Source organism: Sycon ciliatum, chromosome 1 (genome assembly GCF_964019385.1).
Source record: "Sycon ciliatum chromosome 1, ocSycCili1.1, whole genome shotgun sequence".
In the NCBI taxonomy this organism is placed as follows: domain Eukaryota; kingdom Metazoa; phylum Porifera; class Calcarea; order Leucosolenida; family Sycettidae; genus Sycon; species Sycon ciliatum.
The window spans coordinates 23,153,054-23,167,915 of NC_088643.1; the positions used below are offsets into that span (position 1 = coordinate 23,153,054).

The window sequence follows — 14,862 nt, forward strand, 5'->3', positions numbered from 1 at the left end:
AAAGAATCGAAATCTGACGTGCGGCATTTTCTGAATGTCCACAAAAAGACTAATTCAGGGCCTCAAAAAGGGGGGGGGGGGAGGCCTTAGACCCCGGTGCGGCTAACACACTCCGGATAACACGGTAATGAAGGCAGCTAGTGCATTCCGCATCTGGCCCAGAGAAAAGAGGTCACTGTTGCATACTCTTAGTTGTGGACTCTTGGGGGGGGGATTTCAGGCAGTTTTTCTTCCGATCAGTGTGCTTTTCTCCAGTTCATACGTTTCTTTGAAGCATACACTGCGGCTTGCCGTGCAGTAATGATCATGTGTACAGCAATGATCATGTGTGCAGTAATGATCATGTGTACAGTAATGATCATGTGTACAGTAATGATCATGTGTACAGTAATGATCATGTGTACAGTAATGATCATGTGTACAGTAATGATCATGTGTACAGTAATGATCATGTGTACAGTAATGATCATGTGTACAGTAATGATCATGTGTACAGTAATGATCATGTGTACAGTAATGATCATGTGTACAGTAATGATCATGTGTACAGTAATGATCATGTGTACAGTAATGATCATTTGTACAGTAATGATCATGTGTACAGTAATGATCATGTGTACAGTAATGATCATGTGTACAGTAATGATCATGTGTACAGTAATGATCATGTGTACAGTAATGATCATGTGTACAGTAATGATCATGTGTGCAGTAATGATCATGTGTACAGTAATGATCATGTGTACAGTAATGATCATGTGTACAGTAATGATCATGTGTACAGTAATGATCATGTGTACAGTAATGATCATGTGTACAGTAATGATCATGTGTACAGTAATGCCAGCACTCACTGTAATGATGTGTTGACTTGCAGAACCTTGGCCAGAATGTGAGCGCCCACATCGCCCATCATGTTCCCTCTGTCAGTGTTGGAATCCAAGGCAGCGAACACATGCACACACACACATAACGTTACATGCATCAGGGCATGTACAGTACTTCATACATACCCAGTAGATCACTTGCTTGTCAGTTAAATACAAACACTTTTCACAAATTTCAATTCAGGATAAAAAATTCAACGTTTCGTTCATAACATATATGCACGTGACTGTATTCATCATCAGGAAAAATGATGGTATCAGGCCTCTCTAATACGGGCAAATTAACACAATGGTTTAAAGGGGAAGTTAAGGCAAAAATCAAAATTTCACCAGTTGTAGTCTTCGGGGTGCTGAGTCGAATGGTCTTGGTCCGAGGAAGCTGAGACGCTCCCTTCCTACTTGAATCCCAATCGAACTCGCGCACTTCCACCGAAACTGGGTGACTGCGCCCTACTAGATGGGGATTTGTATGCAAAATGTCACTGAAAGCGCCATTTCGTTCTTATAAAAGCACGGATGACCGCGATTGGCCCATATGTTGTAGTCTTTTGGACGCTGAGTCGACTGGTTTTGGTCCGAAAAGGCTGCGATGCAGCGTTCCTCCTTTATTCCCAATCGAACATGGTTGAACAAGTGGTCACGTGCTCCTGGGTGCCCAAATCACCTGGTCACCACGCCAGCAGGTGACAACTTTCACACCAAGGGTCAACTCGAGTTCAACTCGAGTGACAGGACTGCACCCAAAAAAGGTCAAACAGGCTAGTAAGTTGTACCCTGCAGGCACGGTGACCAGGTGACTGGCGTACGCAGGAGCACGTGACCGCTTGTTCAACCATGTTCGATTGGGAATAAAGGCGGAACGCTGCATCGCAGCCTTTTCGGACCGAAACCAGTCGACTCAGCGTCCAAAAGACTACAACACATGGGTCAATCGCGGTCATCCGTGCTTTTATAAGAACGAAATGGCGCTTTTAGTGACATTTTGCATACAAATCCCCATCTAGTAGGGCGCAGTCACCCAGTTTCGGTGGAAGTGCGCGAGTTCGATTGGGATTCAAGTAGGAAGGGAGCGTCTCAGCTTCCTCGGACCACGACCATTCGACTCAGCACCCCGAAGACTACAACTGGTGAGATTTTAATTTTTGCCTTAACTTCCCCTTTAAAATGCAATAAATCATACACTGGAGAAGAAATCCGAAAAATACAAATACTCACTTCAGCTATAGAACCGAATAATCTTGATTTTTCTTCCTCTACATGTACTACAATTACCTGATATCTAAGGTTTTGAGAGTGACATCGTCGGCAAGCAGAGCTCGCAGAATGACACCAATGCCTGCCCGGATACGACTGTCGACTAGCGACAATGATTCTAAGCTCTGCAGATAACAACAACCGGAAGAGGAAGACAACAACAAAAACAACAACGGCGACGACGACAACAACGACGACGGCAACGACAACAACAACAATTATCTCTTATCGGTGATGGTGCCATCGTGAGAACAAAGAATTCAAACAACCGGAATAGGAAGAAAGCAGCGAATGAGTTCAGACACGCACTAAAAATGACGCTACTTCAAAGTTCAAACCAAAGTACTCGCAACAGGCTGGTAAGGCAAGCTGCTGTTGGTCACAGATCACAGGATGGATTACTTACAGCCTGTGGGTCTGCAATCAGACTCCCGACTGCCTGCAGCGTTTGTGGATGGACCTTGCCGCTGCAGGAAGGAATGCAAGAGAGGCAAGAGAGGCAAGAGAGGCAAGAGAGGCAAGAGAGGCAAGAGAGGCAAGCAGGCATACACAGTTACACACTACAACAGTGCATGCAAAGATTTACGGAGATAGCAATACCTTAGTTAGACTACTCGGCAGCTGTGATGTCTGTGATGTCTGTATCATGTGATGTCTGTGATGTCTGTATCATGTGATGTCTGTGATGTCTGTATCACAAAATACAGGAAAGCTTCGAGAACATGCAATAATTATTGTTCCAAACGCCTTTGCAAATGCCAGTCCAGCCATTTCCTATTGAATACCTGGAAGTGTAGCTTGAGATTGCATCGCCAAGAACGCACAGCAAATACGCTTGCTACATTGGGAATAGGGAATGATGCGTTCCAGGGAAAGAAAGGAGGTGGTTGTATCAACTATGATTGGCAGTCACAAGAACAACCGGAGTAACATAGAAAGTGGGTGCAAACATCCATCCACACGACACCTACCTTTTGCCGAAGTTTCCGCCGAGCGAGAGTTCACGGATAGTCTGGCAACTCCTCAACGCGGCACACACTGGGATGATGTCATTCTCCAGCTCTGCGCAGTGCAGAGAGCATACATCATGACATGCAGTAGGCTACTTGACGGTCGAACCTAACACAACTTCAGAAGAACACGTCATGATACCGAAATACAACACACATGGGCAGTGCATTGCCAACTCCAACCAAGAGCAAGTGTGGCGGGGCGCACACACACACATACACACACACACACATACACACACACACATGCACACACATGCACACGCACACACACACACACTCACATGCATGCACGTACATATACACGCATAAATACACACATATTCACATACACACACACACACATACAAGACACATACGCGCACACACCATTGGACCATTGGACCATTGGACACCCATCGCCGGAGGCAATGATAGTGATGCTACAGCAGAAGCCATAGCAACTCGTGCAGGGATTGCACCATTCAACAGCTTGCAAGGCTGAAGAATTGGCCGCCACTATTCAGCCTGGTCTACACCACACAGCTATGAAGTGGCTTTTTCTGGCCAGTGAATCCCTACTTTTTGGTCTTTTTCATTTTTTTCACACTCGCGCACACACACACACGCACAGTGTTACATCGTAGCACAGATGGACCTCCTACCATTGTTGCTGATGTCCAGCTTTGAGATCTTCTTGATAGCAGCGCAGCAGTCGTTTAGCGCAGCTCCAAGGGAATTGCTACCAAACTGCGACACCACAGAAACACCAGTAGGCAAGGTTAGCATGTAGAGTGGTTCTCAAAGCCTTCGGACGTGTGTGTGTGCATTCTCCGTGTGCCAGTGAGATGGACCATGATTGACCTTGAGTAGAAATTTGTGCCGTCGAGATTAGAATTTTCTAAACGTTTAAAAAGTACAGTAGCGCCTGCTAAGGCGACCACTTTGATTGTGCGAACACCTGTCCCAGAGGACCACAACATCCAGGACTAAAGTTATCACTGCCACTAATGTGACCGTGGATCGGGGACCGCCTGTGCACGGGATCACATTTTGAGGGGCCCGTGACGGAGTGGTGGGCTTAGTTAGGTCTCATTGCATGTACTAGTATATCGACAGAACTGAGCTATGCGGTCACACACAGCCCGGGGACACTGGCACCTCCGCACCGCAGGTTAGTCCGTCAGGCAGCAGTATCGGCAGTAACTTAGAAAGGTGATGAGGTACTTCAACCATTGCATCACAAAGAAACGCAGGACCAAACTGTTCAAAGTGATTACAAACCGGACACATAACCAATGCCAAATACAGTCAACCTACCCTTATAACGATATTTGCGTCAGACAAAGAAATATTGTTATAAGTGTAATATTGTTATAAGGGTATTGGTTCATTTCATACATGTACGTCATAATGCATGATTTTTGTTCATTGTTTACACTCTTTAGAGCATAATAATGTATGTTCTATGCACAGTATGCACACAGCAAGGCATCAATGGTGCCCCCATCGCATTTCGTCATGTCCCAGTGACTTATCAAGTGAAACTTGCCCTACCTGGATAGTGGAGCCTACATATTCCTTGCTAGATATTGTTATAAAATGGAAAAATGCCGAGTGGTCAGCCCATTTTATATCGTTAGGGGTCGTCCGTATTTTTCGAAAAATTAAAAAATCCGTCCTCAGGCAAAAAGGGGGTGGGTGGTCAAGAGTGCTGGCCGAATTTAATTTTTTGATTTTTCGTACTTTTTTTTTTTTTTTTTTTTTTTTTTTTTTTTCGCTCCAGTGACTTTCATACACTTGTTCAAGTTGTTGCACTGATACAAGTATATAGCTGACTGTGTACTGTACTGTAGACGTAGTGTAGGATCGATTGTCGCAAACACCAGTATCTACTATGATACATGACGTTTCATGTAGTTGTAGGACGGTGCATGCATGGCCGTGACGTCGGTAGCCCTACTACTCACTGTACTTAGCTACTAGTACTTGACACAGGTGCAGTCAGAAAACGTGGGGTCAGGAGTTCTTATTTTCGAGCTGGGCATCGGTAAAAATCAAAAAGTTAATGGGAAAAATTGGGGGGTGGGTGGGTGGGTCAGAGACAATTTTGCACGAGGACGGATTTTTTTAATTTTTCGAAAATTACGGACGACCCCTTATACTATATATAGGGGTAATATCGTTATAGCAATATTGTTATAAGGGTAAGGCATTGTATACAAAAGTCAATGGAGTGATTTGGTTTGACAAGAAAATATCGTTATGAGGGTAATATCGTTATAGAGGTTATCGTTATAAGGGAAGGTCGACTGTAATGCACTGGGCCAGACTTATCTCACTTTCATGGCTAAATGCATCAGGTGCAGCTGGCAAAGACCAGTAACAGGCCAATGGTGGCACCACATCATCAGTGTACAGCAGCATACGTCCCGGGCCCTCAGACCGCTTACCTCGTTACCACACAGGATGACCTCCATGCCGGTCAGTTCACTGTTGTCCTGTAGGCCTTGGAAGACACCTCTGCAAATACACAGCCGAATACGCACAGCATAGCACAGTTACATACACTGCCAGGACCGTGCTAACAATGCCATAGGGTCGTACAGATCATCAGATCCTCTTGGCAAGGAAAGTCATGAGCAATTCGAGTAAATTCCAAACCTACTTTCACCCTTGTCTCAGTTTTACTGGCCGTCATCATAATGTGCCATGAGATGATATAAATACAAAAATACAAATACTTGACGAGTATAACAGTTATATTCCCAAACCATGGGAATACTGCATTCTAGTGAAGGCATTCCTCGTGCTGAAAGAGCTAGAATTTTCCCGGCATCACTAACATTTAGTAAAAGAGACCATTGATAGCGGATCATGTCACTGGTCTCTTAAAAAAGTAATCAGGCTACACTCCATGCCGGCCATACACGGACACCCGTGCAAGATTCATCAATAACCTATTCACCGGGCAAGGAAGTCGCATGCAAGCCGTTCACATGGTTCAATGGTGGAGTTCTCGCATGCCTGTGGAGGGGGGTGGATGCCTGGCCAATGCATTTGCATAAATTCTATACAGATTAGGAAAGAAAAATGAATGAATTGGTCGCGCACTAAATAAGTATGCAAGCATTGGTGGTTCAGTGGTAGAATCCTCGCCTGCCACGCGGGGGGCCCGGGTTCGATTCCCGGCCAATGCATTTTTTTATTGATTCTACCAAGAGTCCATAACCCCAAGAGTGTGCAACTCTGTAGGGAGCCACGTGGCGGAATTCCAACATTAGAGAGGTTCCGCACTACAGTGCATTTCAAAACTATAGACGCGTAGGGTTTTTGAAATATTTCAAATTTGGCTGGAACTTTTTGAGAATAGTTTTCGGAATATTGCTCAGGATCGCTCCACAATTACTCTCATATAGTTTCTAAAGGATTGGATAACAGACGCCCAATTTGGAAAAATTTATGCACAAAGTGATCACAGATTTTATGTGGTATAGATGCTGGCATAACGGTTTTTGCCTAGGTACGCGTCTATAGTTTTGAAATGGACTGTACGTAAAGTTGAGCAGCTTTACGTTAGTCACATCATAGTGGGCGGGAAAAACCCGTGAATTCGCGAGTTTGCACTCCACTTACGGAAAGTTGTCTACAGAGAGTACGTAGATAGGGCTCTGATAACGTAGCTGGTCCGTAAGTGGATTGGGGTACAAATTTATAGCTCTCTCCCCAGGTCGATCTGGTAGTACACTGCCGCGTTCGGAGTTGCCAAGGGCAGCTACGTGATTTGAAAACTCGGTAAGGCGGAACACAGATGCGCATCCAGTTTACGTAAGACTTTCCGTAGATCGACTACGTTTTTTATTAACGTAAAATACGTTAATCGGAATCTCTCTATTACGTCAAAAATGACGTACACGTTTGTTGCGTTTGTACTACTCCCTGGTTCTACAGTCCATTCAGAAAAAGATGGACTTCTAGCTTTTGGCCATAAATGGGTCAAACTTTGAGTTTTTTTAGACATTTTTCTGCAATCCCCTATGGAATCCTCTTCGATTCCCGGCCAATGAATTTTTGTTATTGATTCTACCATTCTACGAAAAGAAAAATGAATAAATTAGCCAGACATGGAAGGTGTGCGAGCATTGGTGGTTCAGTGGTAGAATCCTCGCCTGCCACGCGGGGGGCCCGGCCCGGGTTCGATTCCCGGCCAATGCATTTTTTATTGACTCTAGCATTCTACGAAAGAAAAATGAATGAATTTGCCGTATATGGAAGTTACATGCAAGCATTGGTGGTTCAGTGGTAGAATCCTCGCCTGCCACGCGGGGGGCCCGGGTTCGATTCCCGGCCAATGCATTTTTTTTATTGATTCTACCAAGAGTCCATAACCCCAAGAGTGTGCAACTCTGTACATGGAGGTCCACGTGGCGGAATTCCAACATTAGAGAGGTTCCGCACTACGTAAAGTTGAGCAACTTTACGTTAGTCACATCATAGTGGGCGGGAAAAACCCGTGAATTCGCGAGTTTGCACTCCACTTACGGAAAGTTGTCTACGGAGAGTACGTAGATAGGGCTCTGATAACGTAGCTGGTCCGTAAGTGGATTGGGGTACAAATTTATGGCTCTCTCCCCAGGTCGATCTGGTAGTACACTGCCGCGTTCGGAGTTGCCAAGGGCAGCTACGTGATTTGAAAACTCGGTAAGGCGGAACACAGATGCGCATCCAGTTTACGTAAGACTTTCCGTAGATCGACTACGTTTTTATTAACGTAATTATTACGTTATGCGGAACCTCTCTATTACGTCAAAAATGACGTACACGTTTGTTGCGTTTGTACTACTCCCTGGTTCTACAGTCCATTCAGAAAAAGATGGACTTCTAGCTTTTGGCCATAAATGGGTCAAACTTTGAGTTTTTTTAGACATTTTTCTGCAATCCCCTATGGAATCCTCTTCGATTCCCGGCCAATGAATTTTTGTTATTGATTCTACCATTCTACGAAAAGAAAAATGAATAAATTAGCCAGACATGGAAGGTGTGCGAGCATTGGTGGTTCAGTGGTAGAATCCTCGCCTGCCACGCGGGGGGCCCGGGTTCGATTCCCGGCCAATGCATTTTTGTTATTGATTCTACCATTCTAAGAAAAGAAAATTAGAAAAATGAATTAATTTGCGGTTCGATTCCCGGCCAATGCACTTTTTTTATTGATTCTACCATTCTACGAAAAGAAGAATGAATGAATTTGCTGGACATGGAAGGTATGCAAGCATTGGTGGTTCAGTGGTAGAATCCTCGCCTGCCACGCGGGGGGCCCGGGTTCGATTCCCGGCCAATGCATTTTTGTTATTGATTCTACCATTCTACGAAAAGAAAGTGAAAGAATTTGCCGGACACTGAAGTTGTATGCAAGCATTGGTGGTTCAGTGGTAGAATCCTCGCCTGCCACGCGGGGGGCCCGGGTTCGATTCCTGGCCAATGCATTTTTGTTATTGATTCTACCATTCTACGAAAAGAAAATAGAGAGGTTCCGGGGTACGATTTTCCGTGCCAAAATCCGTATGGGCGCTACGGGTTTTTTCCAGGCGTGCTCCATACGATTTTTCGGCACGGAGAATCCGTGTGGACTGGCTTTCATACGAACCATGTTTCGTATGGAGATTTTGCGTCATCGGGTGCAGAAAGATTTTTCGCGTACAAATTTGGTACGAGAAACATCGATTTTCCGCGGGAAGTTTTGATTTCGGTACAAATTTTTAAAATAAAAAGGCATAGCGCGGGAATGTGACGTGTTTGCGATCGTAATAGGCATCGGCGGCTAATGCTAGCATTATAACTAGCATTATATGGGTGTTTTGAAGAAGTAGCATTGCTCGGCATTAGGTGGCATGTTTTTGGCTGGAGAAAGCATTATCAGTTCTATTTTGGTACAATACAAGACTTTTTACACGTCTTTTCACATGACAAGAGGCTTGTACAGACAGTGTACCGACACTCTTGCAGCAGGCACATGTATTATGTATCTGTCTAGTGTGGTCATGCATATACAACTACACTTCCTTATCTCAGTATGAGCCAATTGTGGATACATTTCTTTTCCATGTGCATATTTGCCCAAGATAGCTCGAAAATGTACATATCACTCTAGCATTATAGTGCGAATGGAGCATTATAACAGGCATTATGCCGTGAAATATCGAGCACTGCCAAAAGCATTATACTGTGAAAAAACGAGCATTAGCCGCCGATGCCTAGATCGTAACCTAGGCAATGACGGCAAACACATAAGTTATGTAGCAAGAAGGACCCATGAGTGCGTGTGATCCCCGGTAGCCTAAGGCGTCGGTCACACTACGGCAAAAATGCTGCGTCAGCGTCAGAATCATGAGCTTTTCCATGGCAACTGACGCAACCGTGGGTAGTTTGAGCGTCAGACGCTGCTGCGTCTGACGTGGGGAAATCGGCTGCGTTGCCGCTGGTGGGAGTGACGCTTGGCGGAAAAACAGTGTCTTTCAAGTAAAATTAGTTTCAAGACAGTTGCTTGAGTTGAGCATTCATTCGACATTCGTCTCTTCAAGGTTTGTTTTGTTCCCTCTTTTTTTCGAGAGGAGTCCGTGGACCTACGTGACCGAGGCTGCTCTGCTCCGAACCTGGCGGAAGAGCGAGGCGTTTTCTGAGAAGAAAATGATGTCGAGAAAGGACCAGTTGTTCGAGTGGGTCATCGGCCAACTGGAGCCTGTTGACTTGTGAGTGTTGTGTTGTCGTCAAGAGCACCCAAAAGGACAACCAGTATGACGAAGTCAGGAAAAACACAGCTGCGATGCGGACTTTTCTTGCCTGATCCATGACACTACAACTGAAAATGGCTTCCAATTCGGAAAGAAACAACAACGATCGTGCACGCGTGGACCTTTCGTCTTCTTGTAATCAAAAATCAATGACAAATTTGAAAACTTTGTCCGACAATTTTTTTGTATGATAAGCAAAAGGCCGGTTTCCGTGGGAATCCGTGTCGTCATTGAGTTTCCCTGGTGATTTTGTGACGTAGACAAATGCGTCAGGCCGCGGCAGTCATGAGGTGCAAAAAAAACAAAACACTGTGTGACCCTGCGTCTGCGTCAAGTGCTGCGGCTTGACGCTGCGTCCAGCTTCAAACTGCCGTAGTGTGACCGAGGCCTAATCGGTAGGGCGCTGTCCCGGAAAGACAGGGGTGCTGGGTTCGAATCCCGCTCGTGGATCCTTCTTTTGCAACATTGGCGCCTGGCAATGGCTCGAACCCACGACCCATCGTACCCCCCGCGAGTAGGTACGGCGTGAGGACACAGCCTGTTGGGGCGGGGAGCAGTGTAGCAAGAAGGACCCATGAGTGCGTGTGATCCCCGGTAGGCTAATCGTTAGGGCACTGTCCCGGAAAGACAGGGGTGCTGGGTTCGAATCCCGCTCGTGGATCCTTCTTTTGCAACAGTTCCGTACCCCGGAACTTTTCACTGCTCGGAAACGACGTATAAAAAATCCGTAGCGCCTCCACGGATTTTGGCACGAAAAATCGTACTCCGGAACCTCCCTAATGAATGAATTTGCCGGACACTGAAGTTGTATGCAAGCATTGGTGGTTCAGTGGTAGAATCCTCGCCTGCCACGCGGGGGGCCTGGGTTCGATTCCCGGCCAATGCATTTTTGTTATTGATTCTACCATTCTACCAAGAGTTCATAACCCCCAAGAGTGTGCAACGGGCATAGACCCAGCGCTCGGCGAAATTCCTACATTACGTCATGCGCAGCTTGTCATCCGAGGTAAATTTGGGTTCTTTGCGATTTCTGGACACTATACCCTGAACCGCTCCTAACTCAAGGCTGTAGCCTCGACTTTTCGAAGCTTTTCTTGAACACATTTCGGACGTACAAGTCGTACTTTCTCAAAAAACAAACTTTCTCCAAGAATCCATGGACATCGCGACAGGAAGAAGTGAGGACGCTGTTAAAAATATTGCATTGCCGTCGAGGACAATCATTCTGATAGCTGTGCAACTCAGCCGAAAAATGCTCCTTCGACTTATTCTCTCAAGTTCCTCAACCATTTGAAATCATCTTCGAGGAAAGCACCGGAAATATGCCGATGGCCTGGGGAAGAAATTGTTCTTGAAGAGACTGACTGCACTGGTGAAAGAAGAAGGCGATGAAGAGTCACCATTGCATCGAAAAAATAAATAGTTTTGTCTTTAGGGATCGTGTGCTTTGTTTTACTTTTTTTGCTTCTTGCTAGCTTGAGGCTCAGACTAGAGTCGCAGTTTAGGCAGTTTACCCTGGGGAAGCATCCTGGTTTGACTGTTAATTTTAGAAGAATTCATCGGCGTGACTCATCGCACTGCACCAAAAATGACGCAATGAAGGAATTCCGCCGAGCGGGCTTCCATACTGGGACTGCTCAGGAGTTGCACACTCTTGGGGGTTATGAACTCTTGATTCTACGAAAAGAAAAATGAATGAATTTGCCGGACAAAGAAGTTATATGCAAGCATTGGTGGTTCAGTGGTAGAATCCTCGCCTGCCACGCGGGGGGCCCGGGTTCGATTCCCGGCCAATGCATTTCTAGCAATATATTTTTTACACTAGTACTCAATCTGTGGCGGACTTCATGCTAACTTTTTATAGAAATGATTCTGGAGCAAGTACGCATCGGTGCATCAAGAGTCTACAACCAAGAGTATGCAACTGTGAGCATGTGTGAATGTGCGGCACACAGGCTCCGATTACTAGACATAACATGCCTTCAGCATGCCCTGTGACTCACCAGTTCAGCACGCCCTGTACTCCCCATGCACTCAAACTCGTAATCTCTCGCACCAGCACGACGGTGTTTTGCTTGATGAGTTCGAGTACCGGCGCAATCTACCTGAATGAACTTTGGGCGCATGAACTTCTGTTCTGTATGAACATTATAGTTTCAGACGGCAGAGAAAGTGTGGATGCAGCTGCACGGTGTTTGTTTCTTTCTTTTATTTGAATTCGAAAGATGTCATGAAGCCTGTGCGCTGCACATCCCACCTATAGGCATAGAAAGAGATCACCGTTGTGCACTCACACTGCTAATGCAGTGCGGTGGCATGGCAATAGATTAGTATTGTGCACTGCAATAGCAAAGAAAATGGTGGTTCCGCAAGCCCTCACGGTGTGCACCATACCTTAGCAGCTCGATGGGAAACTTCGAGTTGGCCAAGTTCAAATACTCCAGTTCACTCGATGACTGGAACATCTGTTGGAACAAGAACACCGACCACACACAAACACACACACACATCGGGTATGGGAGAAGGGTACACGTACACTGTACTGGTAGTCAGTTGCATAAGACCGTAGTACTTGAAGTATCTTCAAATATGGCTATAGGCTGTACATGCCTGCCGAGGACAACTACCAGGAAATGCCATCCATCCAGTGGAACACTACATGTAACTACATGCACCTGTAACTAAGACCTCGCCACCAGCAACACTCACTCAACCAAAGAATGTCTGTGTGTGTGTGCGAGCGAATCATGGAAGATGAAGAGGTACGTACATGTATGTTCATGTCCTGGCGCGCACACATCTGTGTGTGTGTGTGTGTGTGTGTATGTGTGTGTGTGTGTGTGTGTGTGTGTGTGTGTGTGTGTGTGTGTGTGTGCGTGCGCACGCGCGCGCGCGCGCGTGTGTGTGTGTGCATGTGTGTGCGTGTGCGCGTGTGTGTATGTGTGTGTGGCACTGGCGACAGAACCAACTGTGTGTACAGGACGAGAGAGAAAGCCGGCGTACCTTAACTACCTTCTTGGACAGTTCCAGCCGCTGCCCTTTCCTATAAAACACAGGACACGAGTTCAACAACACGCACAGAATCAAGCACAGCACGGTCATTCTTCAAGGCAGGTCAAACCAGAACAGCATAGGAGATGACTGTGTGGGTATTCCAAGTTTTAGAACATAGGATACTCCGTTCGTATAGTTTGGAGATCAGGTTCTGCGGCCCCTGAATTACTGGCAACAGTGTACTTCAAGCACTCAAATATTCAGATGACTGCGCCGGTACTAACTTTGGATGCGCTACTTTGTTGTCGGAGAGATTGATCTTGCGAATGGTCTGCGCTACTTTGCCCTCCGCCAAGCACTGCAAGACCTGAAGTATGCACACAAAAGAGCCGCAGAACAACCAGCTGCATGTGTCAGCCGAAACGGCACACTGACGAGATTCATTCCTCCAGTAGACGAGTAAGGTTAGTGGTCACACCCGTGGCAATGACGGGGTTACATTGCAGTAACAAACCTACTAGCTTGGCATACATAGCACCCCGGCTTGCTAGAGGCTGTGCACAGCATGGCTAATTCACACGAGATATGTGTTGTCACACAACCTAGATTCCGTGACGCAGTCGCCAGGGGTGCATTTGTAGTGGCTCGCATATCATCTAGGCTCTACATGCCTCAGGGTGTGTACATACACGTTCACACTGGCAACAAACCAGGCAGAATGTGGAATACCTGGTACAGGTACTCCATCAGTCAGTGGTCCTATACGGCCCCTTAGCATGATCATGTCCCAGATGGGTTCCTGCCAACTCACATACACACAGTGCCCTCAGTCAAACCTACGTGATCAGAGTACACTGAAGTGCTCTGCAGCTCCAAGCACTGTAGTGAGCTCCTCGCCACAAATCGTCCAAGCTCCTGTGGGGACATGGCACGCACCAACAAGCCGAAATCAATGATAATGGATGGCAACAAAGCGGCTGGGTTAAAGCGATTGGTAAGCGCTAGTTCCAAACACTCCGATTCAGATAAGCAGTCTAGATTGATGTCAATCCCCACCCCATCTCTTGCACCCCCCCCCCCCCCCCCCTTCTCTCTCTATCTTTCCCTCATGATCAGAGAAGCTCCCATGTGTGCAAACAGAGCTACTCACCGCAAATCCATCATTACCCAGCGAGTTCTCAGACAGGACGAGTCTGCGGCAAAAGAAAAAAAGAAGGCAAGAAAGTCACATGCAAGCCGTTCACATGGTTCAATGGTTGAGTCCTTGCCTGCCTGGGGGGGGGGGGGGGGGGGGGGGGAGGAGATTACCACCCAATGCATTTGCACAGATTCTAGCATTCTACGGATTAAAAAAGAAAAATGAATGAATTGGGGGGGGGGGGGGGGGGGGGGGGCGTTCGTTTTTGATCTACAGGTTTTGGGTAGAAACTACTTCTTTCGGTAGAGGTGTTCGTTTTTAAAAAAAATTCTACTCAAAAGGGTAGATTCTACTTTCCTCTACCGGCTCTACCGGGAAAAAGTTGGTAGAATCCGGTAGAAGTTGGTAGAGCTACGGGATTTCCAGCAAGATCAAGGATTTGTACACAACTCCATAAAAAAAGAAACATTTCACGTACACATCGTGTAAACTACTAGATCTGGTAGAACAGCGTTCGTACACTTGCCTCTACCATCTACCTCTATCGGTAGAGTGACTCTACTCTACTCTACCAGGTAGCTAAAAACGAACGCAGCCTTGGTCGCGCCCAAAAGTGGTATGCAAGCATTGGTGGTTCAGTGGTAGAATCCTCGCCTGCCACGCGGGGGGCCCGGGTTCGATTCCCGGCCAATGCATTTTTTTCAAATTTTATAGAAATGATTCTGGAGCAAGTGCGCACACGTCGGCTGGGTATCGAACTCGTACAGTGTACATCAAGAGTCTATAACCAAGCGCAAATCCCAGACAGATGT

At 46.3% G+C, this 14,862-nt stretch overlaps 1 protein-coding gene and 9 non-coding genes across 12 annotated transcripts in view; 9 read left to right on the forward strand and 1 right to left on the reverse strand.

The window, feature by feature from the left end:
* LOC135818642 (F-actin-uncapping protein LRRC16A-like) overlaps window positions 1-14,862 on the reverse strand; it is a 40,299-nt gene that overhangs the window by 13,361 nt on the left and 12,076 nt on the right. For all 3 annotated transcript variants that reach the window (XM_065332021.1, XM_065332019.1, XM_065332020.1), the window contains 11 exons: window positions 14,063-14,105; window positions 13,753-13,827; window positions 13,197-13,279; window positions 12,922-12,961; window positions 12,313-12,383; window positions 5,584-5,653; window positions 3,796-3,880; window positions 3,113-3,203; window positions 2,548-2,608; window positions 2,160-2,266; window positions 855-923 (listed from right to left, as the gene is read on the reverse strand). In XM_065332021.1, the coding sequence (XP_065188093.1) occupies window positions 855-923; window positions 2,160-2,266; window positions 2,548-2,608; window positions 3,113-3,203; window positions 3,796-3,880; window positions 5,584-5,653; window positions 12,313-12,383; window positions 12,922-12,961; window positions 13,197-13,279; window positions 13,753-13,827; window positions 14,063-14,105 (795 nt within the window). The remainder of the gene's footprint in view (window positions 1-854; window positions 924-2,159; window positions 2,267-2,547; window positions 2,609-3,112; window positions 3,204-3,795; window positions 3,881-5,583; window positions 5,654-12,312; window positions 12,384-12,921; window positions 12,962-13,196; window positions 13,280-13,752; window positions 13,828-14,062; window positions 14,106-14,862) is intronic.
* On the forward strand, window positions 6,260-6,330 carry Trnag-gcc (transfer RNA glycine (anticodon GCC)). Its single transcript has one exon. It is a non-coding gene; the product is annotated as a tRNA-Gly (tRNA).
* On the forward strand, window positions 7,270-7,345 carry Trnag-gcc (transfer RNA glycine (anticodon GCC)). Its single transcript has one exon. It is a non-coding gene; the product is annotated as a tRNA-Gly (tRNA).
* On the forward strand, window positions 7,416-7,486 carry Trnag-gcc (transfer RNA glycine (anticodon GCC)). Its single transcript has one exon. It is a non-coding gene; the product is annotated as a tRNA-Gly (tRNA).
* On the forward strand, window positions 8,177-8,247 carry Trnag-gcc (transfer RNA glycine (anticodon GCC)). Its single transcript has one exon. It is a non-coding gene; the product is annotated as a tRNA-Gly (tRNA).
* On the forward strand, window positions 8,400-8,470 carry Trnag-gcc (transfer RNA glycine (anticodon GCC)). Its single transcript has one exon. It is a non-coding gene; the product is annotated as a tRNA-Gly (tRNA).
* Trnag-gcc (transfer RNA glycine (anticodon GCC)) lies at window positions 8,543-8,613 on the forward strand. Its single transcript has one exon. It is a non-coding gene; the product is annotated as a tRNA-Gly (tRNA).
* Trnag-gcc (transfer RNA glycine (anticodon GCC)) lies at window positions 10,734-10,804 on the forward strand. The gene has a single exon. It is a non-coding gene; the product is annotated as a tRNA-Gly (tRNA).
* On the forward strand, window positions 11,646-11,716 carry Trnag-gcc (transfer RNA glycine (anticodon GCC)). Its single transcript has one exon. It is a non-coding gene; the product is annotated as a tRNA-Gly (tRNA).
* On the forward strand, window positions 14,675-14,745 carry Trnag-gcc (transfer RNA glycine (anticodon GCC)). Its single transcript has one exon. It is a non-coding gene; the product is annotated as a tRNA-Gly (tRNA).